The sequence below is a fragment of the Heterodontus francisci genome, chromosome 30 (genome assembly GCF_036365525.1).
Source record: "Heterodontus francisci isolate sHetFra1 chromosome 30, sHetFra1.hap1, whole genome shotgun sequence".
NCBI classification, from domain to species: domain Eukaryota; kingdom Metazoa; phylum Chordata; class Chondrichthyes; order Heterodontiformes; family Heterodontidae; genus Heterodontus; species Heterodontus francisci.
The window spans coordinates 60,318,590-60,334,800 of NC_090400.1; the positions used below are offsets into that span (position 1 = coordinate 60,318,590).

The 16,211-nt window shown below is 44.2% G+C and overlaps 1 protein-coding gene across 1 annotated transcript in view; it reads left to right on the forward strand.

Moving 5' to 3' along the window:
- pigs (phosphatidylinositol glycan anchor biosynthesis, class S) overlaps positions 1–16,211 on the forward strand; it is a 45,955-nt gene that overhangs the window by 4,587 nt on the left and 25,157 nt on the right. The window contains exons 2-5 of the mRNA XM_068010817.1: positions 1,469–1,608; positions 7,266–7,380; positions 8,103–8,192; positions 15,773–16,099. Of these exons, the coding sequence (XP_067866918.1) occupies positions 1,469–1,608; positions 7,266–7,380; positions 8,103–8,192; positions 15,773–16,099 (672 nt within the window). The remainder of the gene's footprint in view (positions 1–1,468; positions 1,609–7,265; positions 7,381–8,102; positions 8,193–15,772; positions 16,100–16,211) is intronic.

Here is a 16,211-nt window from a genome sequence, read left to right on the forward strand (position 1 = left end):
ACAGAGTTAAAGTTTCAGGTCTGTCTGTCTGTCTCTGTGCCCCCCACCACCCTTTGCAGGCGGTGCATATCCTGATTGCTTGTCACACCTTCAAGTTTGTATCATTGGCAAATTTTGAAATTCTACTCTTTATTCCAAGATCCAAGTAATTTATATATAGCATAAAAAACAGCAGTCCCACCACTGATCCTTGGGGAACACTGCTGTCTACCATCATCCAGTTTGAAAACCAACCATTGACGACATCTCACTGTTTTCTGTCCTTGAGCCAATTTTTTTATCCAATTGGACACTGACTGTCCTATTCCATAACAATTTTGTTAACTGGCCTTTTATGTGGCACCTTATCAAACACTTTCTTAAAATCCATGTAATCAACATCCACTGCATTCCCTTCATCAACCTTCTCTGTTTCTTCATCAGAAAATTCATTTAGATTAGTCAAGTATGATCTACCTTTTACAAATCTGTGCTGGCTATCCTTAATTAACTTGAACCTCTCCAAGTGTCTGTTGATTTTTTCTAAAACCTTAACTGCCAATGATAAACTAACTGGTCCGTCGTTGCTGGAACTGTCTTTATACCCTTTCTTGAATAAGGGTGTCACATTTGCCACTCTCTAATCCTCTGACACCTCCCCCATATTCAGGGTAGATTGGAAGATTATGGCAAGCCCTTCTGCTATCTCCATCCCCACTTCCTTTAGCAACCTGGATGCAAGCCATCCGGACCAGGTGACTTATCTACCCCAAGCATAGCCAGCCTTTTCAGTACCTCTCTCTTCTCAATTTTTACCCTATCCATTGCCTCTACTCTCTCCGCTTCTAACGATATTTTGTCAGATTCCACTTCCTTAGTGAACACTGATACAAAGTACTCGGTAAGTATATTAGCTTTGCCCTGCACTTCTCAGAATATATCACCTTCTTTCTCCCTAATAGATCCTACTCCACTTCTTACTACCCGCTTACAATTTACATGATGGTAGAAGACTTTTGGGTTCCCTTTTATGTTGTCTGCCATTCTATTCTCATATTTTCTCTTTGCCAGTTTTAGTTTCCTCTTCACCTCCCCTCTCAACTTATTGTATAAGGTCTGGTTCTCACTTGAAGAATTCAACCTAGTGAACCTTTGCTGCACCAATGGTAGATTATAGCTTAATTTTTGAATGGCAGTGCGGAACATGAGGGAGACAGAGATTTTCTGTTCCATTATCAAGGACAGATGAGGAGATGAGGCCAGATGTGCCTCCACAGAGATGTGGAAAATTGTAAGGGATTTCATCTCCTGTCACTGGCTCACCCTAGCATTGACGGGCAGTTGGAGGGGAATATTAAATAGTTTACAAAAAATAAGTTTTTTTTTATCTTGGTAAGACTGCCTCAGAAAAATCTTGCTACTTTGTAGTTGATGTTTTCTGACTCAAGTGCTGAGTTTTAACAACCCACAAATCCTTTTGTTTCCTCAGAAAAGTCACAAGGAAAGTACTCGGCCATTTGCATCACCATGGTGGTGATACTGCTTGGGCTGCCTCTCTGGTGGAAGACAACGGAGACATATCGTGCCTCGCTGCCTTATACCCAGATGAATGAGCTGGACATTCTCTTGGTAAGAGATTGTTTCAATGGCAGTGCATTGGGCTTTGTAGGATTTGAGTTGTGCTGTTTCTTCTCCAAGGCATTTCGAATGTCAGCCATGATTCAGTGGGTAGCACTGTCGTCCTGAGTCAAAAGGTTGTGGGTTCAAGTCCCACTCCAGAAACGTGAACACAAAAATGTCAGCTGAAGCTTCAGTGCAGTCAGTACTGAGGGAGTGCTGCACTGTTGGAGATGCTGTCTTTCGGATGAGGCTGTGTCAGCGCTTTCAGGTGAATGTAAAAGATCCCACAGCACTATTTCAAAGAAGTCCTGTGTCATGGCCAATATTTAACCCTTAATTAACATCAAAGAAAGAAAGGAAAACTTGCATTTATATAGCACCTTTCACAACCACTGAAGTCTCAAAATGCTTTACAGTCAATGAAGTACTTTTGTTTTTGAAATGTAGTCACTGTTGTAATGCAGGAAACACGGCAGCCAGTATGCACACAGCAAACTCCCACAAACAGCAATGTTATAATGACTAGATAATCTCTTTTTATGACGTTGACTGAGGGATATTTTGGCCAGAACACTGGGAATGAATCCTCTGCTCTTTAGTAGTGCCTTGGGATCGTTTGCATCCACCCGAGCAGGCAGATAGCTCTTAGTTTAACCTCTCATCTGAAAAACAGCACCTCCGACAGTGCAGCAAGTCCCTCAGTACTGCACTGGAATGTCAGCCTTGATTATTGTGCTCAAGCCCTGGAGTGGGACTTGAACCCAGAACTTTGACTCAGAAGTGAGAGTGCTACCCACTGAGCCCCAGCTGACACCTGAAAACCGATTGTCTGGTCGTTATCACAGTGCTGTTTGTGGGAGCTTTCTGTGTTCAAATTAGCTGCTGCATTTCCTACATTATAACAGTGATCGCCCTTCAAAAGTACTTCATTAGCTTACATGGGTAGAAAGAGAATATGGTCCTGCAGTCAGAATTTAGGGAGCTAGGTAAGAAATTAGCAAGCAGGACCTCAAAAGCAGTAATCTCTGAATTAATCCCAGTGCCACGCCCAAGTGAGTATAGAAATAGAAGGATAAGGCAGATGAATGTGTGGCTGGAAAGATGGTGCAGAAGGGAGGGCTTGAGGACCAGCTCTGGGGGAGATGGGACCTGTGCACGCCGGACGGGATGCAGCTGAACAGAGCCGGGACTGAGTTCCTTGCGGGACATTTTGCTAGTGCCCTTGGGGAGGGTTTAAACTAGTTTGGCAGGGGATGGGGGACCTGAGGGTAGAATCAATTGGGACAAAATCAGAAATGAAAATGGAAGGCGGAGTTTGGAAGACACAGGAAACAAAGGTTAGAAAATAAAAAAATGAGTTTGGCAGTGCTTAAGGGTGTTTATTTCAATGCAAGGAGTATAGCAAATAAAACAGATGAGCTGGGGGCACAGATAGACACGTGGCAGTATGATATCATAGTTATTACAGAAACATGGCTTAAGGAGGGACAGGAATGGCAGCTCAGTGTTCCTGTTTACAGGGTTTTCAGATGTGATAGGGAGGGGGATAAGAAAGGAGGAATTGTGGCAATTTTGGTCAAAGAAACTATTATGGCAGTGAGGAGGGATGATATGTTGGAAGGTTCATCAAATGAGGCCATATGGATTGAGCTGAGGAACAAAAAAGGGGCAGTCACACTGCTGTGGGAGTGTACCATAGATTCCCAAACAGAGGGAGATAGAAGAGCAGATATGTAGGCAAATCTCTGAGAAGTGCAAGAACAATAGGGCAGTAATAGGGGATTTTAACTACCCCAATATTAACTGGGATAGTTTTAGTGTGAAAGGAATTGAGGGAGCAGAATTCTTGAGGTGCATTCAGGATAACTTTTTTGCCCAGTATGTAGCAAGTCCAACAAGGGAGGGGGCAGTTTTAGACTTGGTTTTAGGAAATGAAGATGGGCAGGTGGAAGGAGTGGCAGTGGGAGAGCATTTTGATGGTAGTGATCATAATTCAGTCAGTTTTAACATAATTATGGAAAAGGACAGAGATACGACAGGAGTTAGAGTTCTCAATGGGGGCAAGGCCAATTTTACTAAACTGAGGAGTGATTTAGTGAAAGTGGACTGGAAACAGCTACTTGAAGGTAAATCAGTGTCAGAGCAGTGGGAGGCATTAAAAGGGGAGATTCAAGGGGTTCAGAGTAAACATGTTCCCACAAAGAAAAAGGGTGGGATGGCCAAATCTAGAGCCCCATTGATGTCAAGGAGCCTACAGGGTAAGATAAGGTAGAAAAGGAAAGCTTATGTCCGACACCGAGAACTCAATACTACAGAAAGCCAAGAGGAGTATAGAAAGTGGAGGGATGAAATCAAAAAGGAAATTAGGAAAGCAAAGAGAGGACATGAAAGAATATTGGCAAGCTAAATCAAGGTGAACCCAAAGATGTTTTATCAATACATTTAAGAGCAAGAGGATAACTAAGGAGAGAGTAGGGCCCATAAAAGACCAAAAAGGTAACCTATGTGTAGGGGTGGAAGATGTTGGTATTGTTCTTAATGAATACTTTGAGTCTGTCTTCACAAAAGAGGGGGACAGTGCAGATATTGTAGTTAAGGAAGAGGGGTGTGAAGTGTTGGATGTGATAAACATAGGGAGCGAGGACGTATTAATGGGATTAGCATCCTTGAAAGTGGATCAATCACCAGGGCCGGATGAAATGTACCCCAGCCTGTTAAAAGAAGCAGGGGAGGAAATAGTGGAAGGTCTGACCATCATTTTCCACTGGATACAGGTGTGGTGCTGGAGGATTGGAGGACTGCTAACGTTTAAAAAGGAAGTGAGGGATAGACAGAATAATTACAGGCCAGTCAGTCTAACCTCAGTAGTGGGCAAATTATTGGAATCTATTCTGAGAGACAGGATAAACTGTCACTTAAAAAGGCACAGGTTAATCAAGGATAGCCTGGATTTGTTAAGGAAAGATCTTGTCTGACCAGCTTGATCGAATTTTTTGAAGAAGTAACAAGGAAGCTAGATGAGGGTAGTGCAGTTGATGTGGTCTACATGGATTTTAGCAAGGCCTTTGACAAGGTCCCACATGGCAGACTGTTTTATAAAAAAAAAATCTCATGGGATCCAGGGAGATGCAGCAAGGTGGATACAAAATTGGCTTAGTGGCAGGAACAAAGGGTAATTGTTGACAGGTGTTTTTGCGACTGGAAGGCTGTTTCCAGTGGTGTTCCGCAGGGCTCAGTATTGGGTCCCCTGTTTTTTGTGGTGTATATTAACAATTTGGACGTAAATGTAGGGGGCATGATCAAGAAGTTTGCAGATGATACAAAGATTGGCCATGTGGTAGATAGCGAGGAGGATAGCTGTAGGCTGCAGGAAGATATTGATGGTCTGGTCAGATGGGCAGAAAAGTGGCAAATGGAATTCAACCTGGAGAAGTGTGAGGTGATGCATTTGGGGAGGTCAAACAAGGCAAAGGAATACACGAGTAATGGGAAAATACTGAGAAGTGTAGAGGAAGTGAGGGACCTTGGAGTGAATGTCCACAGATCCCTGAAGGTGCAGGACAGGTCGATAAGGTGGTTAAGAAAGTACAAAATACAAGAGCAGGGAGGTTATGCTGGAACTATATAAATCATTGGTTAGGCCACAACTTGAGTTCTGTGTGCAGTTCTGGTCACCTCATTACAGAAAGGATGTAATTACATGAGAGAGAGTATAGAGGCGATTTACGAGGATGTTGCCAGGACTGGAAAAATGCAGCTATGAGGAAAGATTGGATAGTCTGGGGTTGTTCTCCTTGGAACAGAGAAGGTTTGGGGGAGATCTGATTGAAATGTACAAAATGTTGAGAGGCCTGGATAGAGTGGAGGTGATGGGTCTATTCACCTTAGCAGAGGGGTCAGTGATGAGGGAGCATAGATTTAAAGTGATTGGTAGAAAGATTAGAGGGGAGATGAGGAAACGTTTTTTCACCCAGAGGGTGATAGGGGTCTGGAACTTACTGCCTGAAAAGGTAATTGAGGCAGAAACCCTCAACTCATTCAAACAAAATCTGGATATGCACCTCAAGTGCTGTAAACTACAGGGCTACGGAACAGATACTAGAAGGTGGGATTAGAATGGATGGAACATTTTTTGGCTGGCACAGACCTGATGGGCCAAGTGACCTCTTTCTGTGTCTTATACTTTCTATGATTCTATGATTAGTTGTATAGCTTTGAAATATCCTGAGCTCGCGAAAAGTTTTTTAGAAATGCATGTCTTTTTTCCTTTCTCTGGTTAACACTGTCCTTGGGGCAGTGGATGTGGCCCCATGTGCTGTACTGTGAATTGATAGCGAGGCCTTTTGTGCAAAGGCACTGACCTCCCGACTGTCGGGTGAAATGCAGCATGAGCGGGCTTGCTAGGGTGGCATCCGGGTTATGAATAGGAGGCAGCCATCAGGATGAGTGGAGAGAGTTTGAACTGGACTGCAGGATGCCCCAGGCACTGTGACCAGAATTATTTACAAAACCATTTTTGATCAGTTACACTTGCTGTTACCTTAGATGGTGAATGAAATAGGTTTCTCACCATTGAGAGGAGTTTTATTTTATGGAGCTGGGTGTGTGCAGTAGACGAACGAGTTGCTTAACCTCTGCAACCTGGATCCACTCAGTGCAGACAGAGGGCGGCCGGTCTGAAAGGGCCATGCAAGATTAGTGTTTTTCTTTTCTCTGCTCTTGTGTCAAGGTGTTGGTTGTTGCTAGAATAGTTCTGTGGGGTCCGACTGCTCTCCAATGCTTTGCAAGCGGCCCATTTTCCGTGTCTGATCCTCGACAGGTATTGTTGACAGACTATTTGTCTGCAGGAGGTATCACACCAAGCCAAACCCTATTTCGACTCGGTGTCCTCGCACACACTTTTAACCAGGAAGTGATTAGCTTGATGCTTCTTGTTTCTTTCAGCTCCAGGGACCTGTGGCCACCTGTAGCTCCAGCTGAGAGCTAGCTCAGACCAGGAATCAAACCTGGGATTTTCTGAGTGCATAGGTCACTGTCATACCATGCAGTGCATATATGAACTGAGTTAAATGATGGAGGCAGTGAGTGTTCCAAACTGCTGTGCAACCGGGTAACCTGGCAAAAAGTTGAACTTTCACCTTTCAGGTGTCAGCTTTGGTCCAGTGGTAGGAACCAACCTTCTCAGTCAGAAGGTTGTGGGTTCAGTCCCACTCCAGAGATATGCAGATATAATTCGGACTGACACCTGACACTTCAGCGCAGTACTGAGGGAGCGCTGCACTATCGGAGGGGCTATCTTTTTGATGAGATGCTAAACCGAGGCCCCATTTCTACTTGTTCATGTGGATGAAAACCTCCCATGGTACTATTCAAAGAAGATCATGGGGAATTCTCCCTGTGTCCTGGCTGATGTTTATCTGGTTTCTATCTGTGGAATCTTGCTGTGCACATGTTGACTGCTGGGTTGCCCTACATTACAACAGTGACAACACTTCAAAAGCACTTCATTGACTGCAAAGTTCTTTGGGGCATCCTGCAGCAATAAAAGACCATTGTATAAGTGGGAGATTGTCCTTTCTCCCACAGGCTGTCAAATTAAATGGCAAAGATTCTTGGAACTTATGCATATGAATGTAATTCACAGTGTGCTGTAATCCCTTTTGCAGCTTGACATAAGTGTGCCAGTGGAGGTAGTTTTCGCGAGAGGCACACTGACAGCAGAACAACAGAAAAAGCTACTGCCACAGACCCAGTTTAGCCAGAAGATGAATCAGTTGGATGGTGAGTGAATAGCCGTAGAAAACTGAAAGTTGCTGCAGGACATCATGAAGTTCTAGGTCCCTCAGTTTCTGTGTTGATTGTAATAGTGTTAATATTTGAACAAAAAAGGAACATTTGTCCTAACCATCACTAATCCATCTTCCCCTTCAAATTACTGTGCTATGCAAACCAGGAAGGTGCCAGTTTTGATTCCGTGGTCTGTGCTGAGTTAGCTGCTCACAGTCAGATAACAGTCGCAGCACAGTGCTGGTCCTCAGTGCCCCTGGCTAGATCTCTGCTCCTGATCACCTTCCAGTGACCCCTGGCTGGGAAGTGCCCGTGTCTGCTCTTTGGGTGATGATAGGAGCATGTTTGGCCATGTAACCCCTGCTGATGCTCACTTGTCAGCTCAGAGCCAAGACTGACCAATAATTGTTCCCCACTGAGAGTTCATGCCTTCTGGCATAGCGGGGAGAAAACATGGACAATATGAATATAAAGAAAAGCTACTTTATACTATTGACAGATGTAACATGCTAAAAATCCCTTTTTACTGATCTCCCAAATATTTCAGAGTACATAAGTGCATGTGGGTCACTGAACCCGTGGTATAACCTGCACCATTGGTATGATTGGGTATTGAGTGTCTGATTCACTATCGAGCCAGGTTTGCTTCTTGTACAAATTCTATTTCATATTGTGTTGCTTTGTAAAGTTTAAACTCTGTTCTGTCTGTCTCTCAGGTAAAACGGGGTTCAAGTACAGGTATGAGAAGACATATAGAGCGGCTACTGGTATAGAACAAGATGCCTTAATGGGTGAAAATGTGGAAGGTATAGAATTAGCCCGCATGACTTTACTGATACTGATTTAATTTCCATCTCATTTATCTAGAAAGCAGGAGACCCCCCCCCCCCCTTTTGTTTATGTGGATACTAAAAGGAGGAGTTGGAGACTAACTGTCTAAGCTGCAACTCTGAATGACCAGCTCCAATTAGTTGCTGAGAGATCTTTGGGATTGGTGTGGGAGATGACTGGTCCAGCAACCCCTTCCCCACTGAGACTGTGAGCTCATGGTGTGGGTTTCATTAATTAAGCAGAGGCTTTAACAGCTTATGACTATAACTGTCCACGATCATGTGAGGCCCATCATAAAACCTGAAAAGCTTTGTGAGGCCCCACTTTCAGGGTCTATATTGATATTTGTCATTCTGCTCCAGAGCAAGCTTCTAACCTCCCAGAGCTTGCTTCAGGGCACCAGTGTGAAAAGTGTATCGCCCCAGTGAAACTCTTCACCTGTCTGTACGTGATGCAGCAATTATCACTTTATATATTCCTCTTGTAAGACCAGTGGCTTCAGTCTTCCTCGCTCCAAATCTCATCACCCATCATAGGAACATAGGAGCAGGCATAGATCATTCAGCTCATCAAGCCTGCCCCGCCATTCAATACGATCATGGCTGATCATCCACTTCAATGCCTATTTCTCTCACTATCCTCATATCCCCTTATGTCATTTGTATTTAGAAATCTGTCAAGCTCGGCTTTAAACATACTCAATGACTGAGCTTCCACACCCCTCTGGGGTAGAGAATGCCAACGATTCACAACCCTCTGAGTGAAGAAATTTCTCCTCATCTCTGTCCTAAGTGGCTTCCCCCTTATTTTGAAATTGTGTCCCCTGGTTCTGGACTCCCCAACCAAGGGAAACATCTTAGCTGCATCTACCTTGTCTATCCTTTTAAGTATTTTGTAGGTTTCAATGAGATCTCATTCTTCGAAACTCTACAGAATACAGGCCCAGTTTCCCCAATCTCTCTTCATAGGACAGTCCCGTTATCCCGGGAACAAGTCTGGTGAACCTTCGTTGCACTCCCTCTATTGCAATAATATCCTTCCTAAGGTAAGGGGACCAAAACTGCACACAGTACTCCAGGTGCGGTCTAACCAAGGTTCTATACAATTGAAGCAAGACTTCACTACTACTTCTTACTGCAGTTATACAAGGCCTTGGTGAGACCACATCTGGAGTATTGTGTTCAGTTTTGGTCTCCTTATCTGAGGAAGGATGTTCTTGCCATGGAGGGAGTGCAAAGAAGATTTACTAGGCTGATTCCTGGAATGTCAGAATTGACGTATGAGGAGAGATTGGGTCAACTAGGCCTATATTCACTAGAGTTTGGAAGAATGAGAGGGGATCTCATAGAAACCTATAAAATTCTAACAGGACTAGACAAGCTAGATGCAGGGAGAATGTTCCCAATGGCTGGGAGTCCAGAACCAGGGATCACAGTCTCAGGATACGGGGTATGCCATTTAGAACTGAGGTGAGAAATTCCTTCACTCAGAGGGTGGTGAACCTGTGGAATTCTCTACCGCATAAGGCAGTGGAGGCCAAATTATTAAATATATTCGAGAAGGAGATCGATTTATTTCTTAAGGCCAAAGGGATCTGGGGAGAAAGTGGGAACAGGGTGTTGAATTAGACGATCAACCATGATCTTTTCTGAATGGCAGAGCGGGCCTGAAGGGCCGAATGGCCTACTGCTCCCATTTTCTATGTTTCTACTCCTGTATTCAAATCCTCTTGCGATAAAGGCTAACATACCATTAGCTATCTTAATTGCTTGCTGCATCTGCATGTTAGCTTTCAGTGACTTATTGACAGGGACACCCAGGTCCCTTTGTACATCTACACTTTCTAATCTCTTACCATTTAAGAAATACTTTGTACATCTGTTTCATCTACCAAAGTGGATAACTTCACATTTTTCCACATTATATTCCATCTGCCACGTTCTTGTCCACTCATTAAGTCTGTCCAAAGCCCCTTGAAGCCGCTTTGCATCTTCCTTACGACACATGTTCCCACCTAGTTTTATGTCATCCATGAACTTGGAAATACTATATTTGGTCCCTATATCCAAATCATTGATATATATTGTGAACAGCTGGGGCCCAAGCACTGATCCCTGCGGTACCCCACTAGTCACGGCCTGCCAACGCAAGAATGAGCTGTTTATTCCGACTGTCTGTTTTGTGCCTGTTAACCAATCCTTAAACCATGCCAGTATATTACCTCCTATGCCATGCCCTTTAATTTTGCTAACCAACCTCCTGTGGGGGACTTTCTCAAAAGCCTTTTTAAAATCCAGGTATACCACGTCCACCAACTCCCCTTTATCAATTCTGTTAGTAACATCCTCAAAAAACTCCAACAGATTCCTCAAGCATGATTTCCCATTCATAAGTTCATGTTGACTATGCCCAATCAGATCATTATTATCCAAGTGTCCATTTATCACATCTTTTAGAATAGATTCTAGCATTTTCCCTACTACTGATGTAAGGTTAACAGGTCTGTAATTCCGTTTTCTCTCTCTGTCCCTTCTTAAATATTGGGGTGAAATTTGCGAGCTTCCAATCTGCAGAAACTGCTTCAGAGTCTATAGAATTTTGGAAGATGATCACCAATGCATCCACTATCTCCATAGCTACCTCTTTCAACACTCTGGGATGTAGAATATCAGGTCCCGGGGACTTATCAACCTTCAGCCCCATTAATTTTACCAATACAACCTTTTTACTAATACTAATTTCCTTCAATTCTTCATTCTCCCTAAACCCTTGGATCTCTAATTCTTGGAGATTTCTTGTATCTTCCTCAGTGAATACGGGCACAAAGTAATCATTTAGCTTCTCTGCCATTTCTCTATTCTCCATTATAAATTCTCCTGATTCTGCCTTATTTGTCTTAGCCAAACTTTTCCTTTTTATGTACCTATAGAAGCTTTTACAGTCCGTTTTTATATTTTTTGCTCGTTTGCATTCATATTCTGTTCTCCCTTTCTTTATCAGTTTCTTTATCCTCCTTTGCTGTATTCTAAAATCCTCCCAATCCTCAGGTTTATTACTATTTCTGGCAACTTTATAGGCCTTTTCTCTTAATCTTATACAATCCTTAACGTCCTTTGTTAGCCACAGTTGACTGTCTTTACTTTTGGTGTTTTTGTGCCTTGAAGGAATGTACAGTTGATGTAAACTATGAAATATTTCTTTAAAGACAATGAATTGCCTATGTACTGTCATACCTTTTAATGTATTTTCCCAATCCACTTCAGCCAATTTGCCCCTCATACCTTCATAATTTCCTTTGTTCAAATTTAACTACCTCACTTGCAAACATGATGTAAAATTCTATCATATTATGGTCACTCATCCCAAAAGATTCTTTTGCAAGATTATTAATTAGCCCTTTCTCATTACATAAAACTAGATCTAAAATAGCCTGTTCTCTAGTTGGTTCCTTAACATACTGCTCTAGAAAACCGTCCCTAACACACTCCAGAAACTCGTCCTCCACAGCATTAGTGCTCATTAAGTTTACCCAGTCTATATGCAGATGGAAGTCACCCATGATTACTATATTACCCATGTCACATGCTTCTCTAATCTCCTGATTAATACCATGCCCTACACTACCACTACTGTTTGGTGGCCTATAAACAACTCCTGTGTAATGTTTGCTGCCCTTTGCTGTTTCTTAGCTCCACCCAAACAGATTCCACATTTTGTTCTCCAGAGATCTTTCCTTACTAAAGTACTAATCCCATCCCTTATTATCAGTGCCTGTCATTCCTAAATGTCGAATATCCTTGAATATTCAATTCCCAGTCTTGGTCACCTTGTAACCATGCTTGTTATGGCAATTAGATCATACCCATTTACCTGTGTTTGGGCCTTTAAATCATCTACCTTGTTGCGAATGCTGCATGCATTCAGGTAGAGTGCCCTCAACCTTATCGTCTTGACATTCTGCATGGTAAACCTAGTTGATGCTCGCCTTTGTTTCGCCTGCCTTCAAATGTCACTTGCTACTTTTCTACCTCCTATTACCAGCTTTACCTTCTTCCAATTTGAGCTACCCCTCAAGTTCCCTGACAAGCTAATTTAAACCCTCCCCAACAGCACTAGCAAATCTCCCTGCGAGGATGTTCGTTCTGGTCCTGTTAAGGTGTAGCCCATCCATCTTGTACAGGTCCCACCTGCCCCAGAACCGGTCCCAATACCTCAGAAATCTGATTTCCCCCCGCCACCCACACCAATTGTCCAGCCACGTGTTCAATCGATCAATCCTTCTATTCCTATGCTAACTAGCACGTAGCACTGGGAGTAATCCTGAGATTACTGCTTTGCAAGTCCTGCTTTTTAATTTCCTTCCCAACTCCCTAAAATCTGTTTTCAGGACCTCATCCCTCCTCTTGCCTATATCACTGGTACCAATGTGGACCATGACCTCTGGCTGTTCGCCCTCCCCCAGAAGGAGTTAGATATAGCTCTTGGATCTAAAGGGATCAAAGGGTATGTGGCGAAAGCGGGAACAGGCTACTGAGTTGGATGATCAGCCATGATCATGATGAATGGCGGAGTAGGCTCGAAGGGCCGAATGGCCTACTTCTGCTCCTACTTTCTATGTTTCTAAGGATGTCCTGCAGCCGTTCCGTGACAGCCTTGACCCTGGCGCCAGGGAGGCAACACAGCATCCTGGAGTCACATTTACTGCCGCAGAAACACCTGTCTGATCCCCTGACTATTGAATCCCCTATCACTATTGCTCTTCCACTCTTATTCCACCCCTCCTGTGCAGCTGAGCCACCCATGGACTTTTCTCTGGCTGCACTCCCCTGAGTAACCATTGTTCTCACCAGTATCCAAAATGGAATTTGATTAGCAAACAAGATAGACTCAGTGGACTCCTGCACTGCCTGCATGCTTCTACCTCCCTAAACATGCTATCCACGTCGTCCTCTGCCTCGCGGATGCACAACAGAGACTCCAGCCGCCGCTCGAGTTCTGAAACCCAGAGCTCAAGCTTTTGCAGCCGGTGACACTTTCTGCAGATGTGTTTGTCTGGGACACATGGTGCGTCCATGACTTCCCACATATCGGAGGACGTGCGTTCTACTTGGCTGAACTGACCTGCCTTAACGTAACGTTAAAAACCTTTTATTACAATGAGAAGTAAAAGAACTTACCAGTTACTCACCAATCAGCTTCTTCCCCTGTACTGAAGAGAGAGGCAGCTACTACAGGCTCAAAAAAGGTAGAAGAAAGAAGGAAAGAAAGGAGCCCCACCCTCATGCACCAAACTCCCACTTTACACTCTCTGCAAACAAATTTATTTTTTTCTTAATTTATAGTTCCCCTTCTTACCGAACTCCCTCAATTAACAAACTCCCTTCTTAACACTCTATGCCCTCGAGCAGCACTGAGAGTCCCCTGAATTTATACTCTGAAAACAATGCTGTGTCAGCTCTGCTAGAGCTCAGAAACCAGTTTAAGCTAGCTACCTAATTAACCAGCTACAGCTACTCTGAGTGTTAGTATATCCCTGTTTAAAACGGCAAGAAACCTAACTTACCACTTAACTGAAACAGGAATTTCAATTAATTGCTAAATGTAAACCAACAACAAAAACTAGCCTTGAAAGATGAACCCTTAAAATTCACTCACTTACCAGCTTCCCTTCTTCACACTCAGTGCATCAGCTTGGTGCTTGCTGACCTTCACTGGCTCCCTGACCAACTATCCCTCAATTTTGAAATTCACGTCCTTGTTTTCAAATCCTTCCATGGCCTCACCCCTCCCAATCTCTGTAATCACCTCCAGCCCTACAAGCCTTTGAGATCTCTGAGCTCCTCCAGTTCTGCCTCTTCTGTATCTCCAATTTTAATCCTTCCGCCATTGGCAGGCGTGCTTTTACCTGTCTTGACCCCAAGATCTGGAATGCCCTGTCTATATTTCGGCCCTCTTTTAACATGCTCCTTAAAACCTACCTTCTTGATCAACCCTTTGGTCATCTATCCTGATTTCTTTTCCTGTGGCTTGATGTCGAAAATGTCACAAATGTTTTTCTTGCTATTGTTCTTGTTAAGTGCTTTGGGACATTTTACTATTTTAAATATGATATATAAATGTAAGTTGTTTTTGTAGAATAATGTGGAAGATCAGAATAAAAGATGTTTTTCTGTCACAAAGGCTGCCTTTTTCTATCCTTATCACATCACCCTTCTCTGCCCCTGTTCAGTCCATCTACTGCTGAAGCTTCCATCCATGCCTTTACACCTCCACACTGCACAATTCCAATTTTCTCCTGGCTGACTTATCCTCCACCCTCCATAAACTTAATCAAAAACTCTGCTGTCCATATCCTATCTCTCATCATCCTGCTCACCCATCACCCTTGTGCACACTGACTTACATTGGCACCCAGTCCCCACAGCCTCAAATTTAACATTTACATCCTGTGAAGGGCAGGGATAGGCACCAACTTGCACCACAGACATTTGACAAAATCATTGACTCAGCCATGGACATGGGGGCAATTAATTTATATATAAATTATATATATAGCTACTCTAATGCCGTCAAAACCCAGTCTGATTTAAAACGCATTTCTCCCTATTTAGTGAGTACCTGGCATTATTTTTGCTTGCGCAAAGTAGTCAGTGTCTGCCCCCACACTTGATGTAGCGATGTAGAGAATCCGGATCAATGTCCATTTGTCGGGTGTGATCTTGATCTCTTTCTCTCCCCTCTCACTCTCTGTCGCCCTCTCTGTGTCAATCTCTCACCCCTCTCCCTTTCCCCTCTCTGTGTCCATCTCTGTTCTCTCTCTGTCCCCTGCGTCCCCCTCTCCCTCCTCCCTCTCCCTCCTCCCTCTGTGTTCATCTATCTCTGCCCTCTCTATCCGTACTCTCTCACCCCCCCTTCTCTGTCCTCCCTCCTCCCCCTCCTCTCTCTCCTTCCCCTCCTCTCCCCTCTCCCTCCTTCCCCTTTTCCGCCTCCTCGCCCCTCTCCCTCTCTCTCCCTCTGTGTTCGTCTGTCTCTGCCCCCTCTATCCATACTCTCTCACCCCCCCCTTCTCTGTCCCTCCTCCCCCCCCCCTCCTCTCCTCTCCCTCCTCTCTGCTTCCCCTCTTCCCCCTCCTCTCCCCTCTCTCTCTCCTCCCTCTGTGTTCGTCTATCTCTGTCCTCTCTATCTGTACTTTCTCTTCTCCCCTGCTCCCCCCGCCCTTTGTCCTCCCTCCCCATCCTCCCCTTCCCCCAGAAGGTGACACTTAAACCTTCCAACAGATATCATTGAATAATGATTCAGATTGGGGATGGGACCCTGGCTGGTTCTCTCTCTCTCTCGCTCTCTCTCTCTATCTTGCGCTCTTTATTTCATAGGGATGAGGGTAATTCTGTTCGTATTTCTACTGTCCCAACTGCAATCTACTAACTTGGAACAGCAGACCAGTTATTGAAACTGACACCTTCCTTATTTTGAAAAGCCTTTTGCCAACTGAGCCATTTGTTTCGAAAGGAGAGATTGCTGATCTAATCTAACTCCCTCTTTCTTGTATTTTTAGTGGCAGTTGTCACACTGTCCCGGGTTTACGAGAGCTTGGTAGGCTCGGTAGTATTATACGTTGTGCCCGCCGATTCCCAGCTTCTGCCGCAGGAGGTCACTGTTTACATTGGGAAGCACAGGGCTGCCTTCCTGCGCTCTCCCGTGACTAGATCGCACAGCGTGCAGGACGTGCTTCAGGACATTGACGCCAACGTGGAGGAGATCTTGCAGACAATGTCCTTCACTGATGACATGCTGGTCGCAGCATTGTCCAGTCGCGTTCCCTCAGGAATGTTCGGCACTGACACCTTCACAGACAGCATGACAGCTTTTAAATCAAGTCTCGGTAGGAACTTCTCTCTTTCTGCTATTTGTTGTTCCAGTTTTCTCCCTATCTCTCCTGTAGATATGGACTGTATCTCGGGGACGGTTCCACAGCTGGTGACCATACTCCAGTG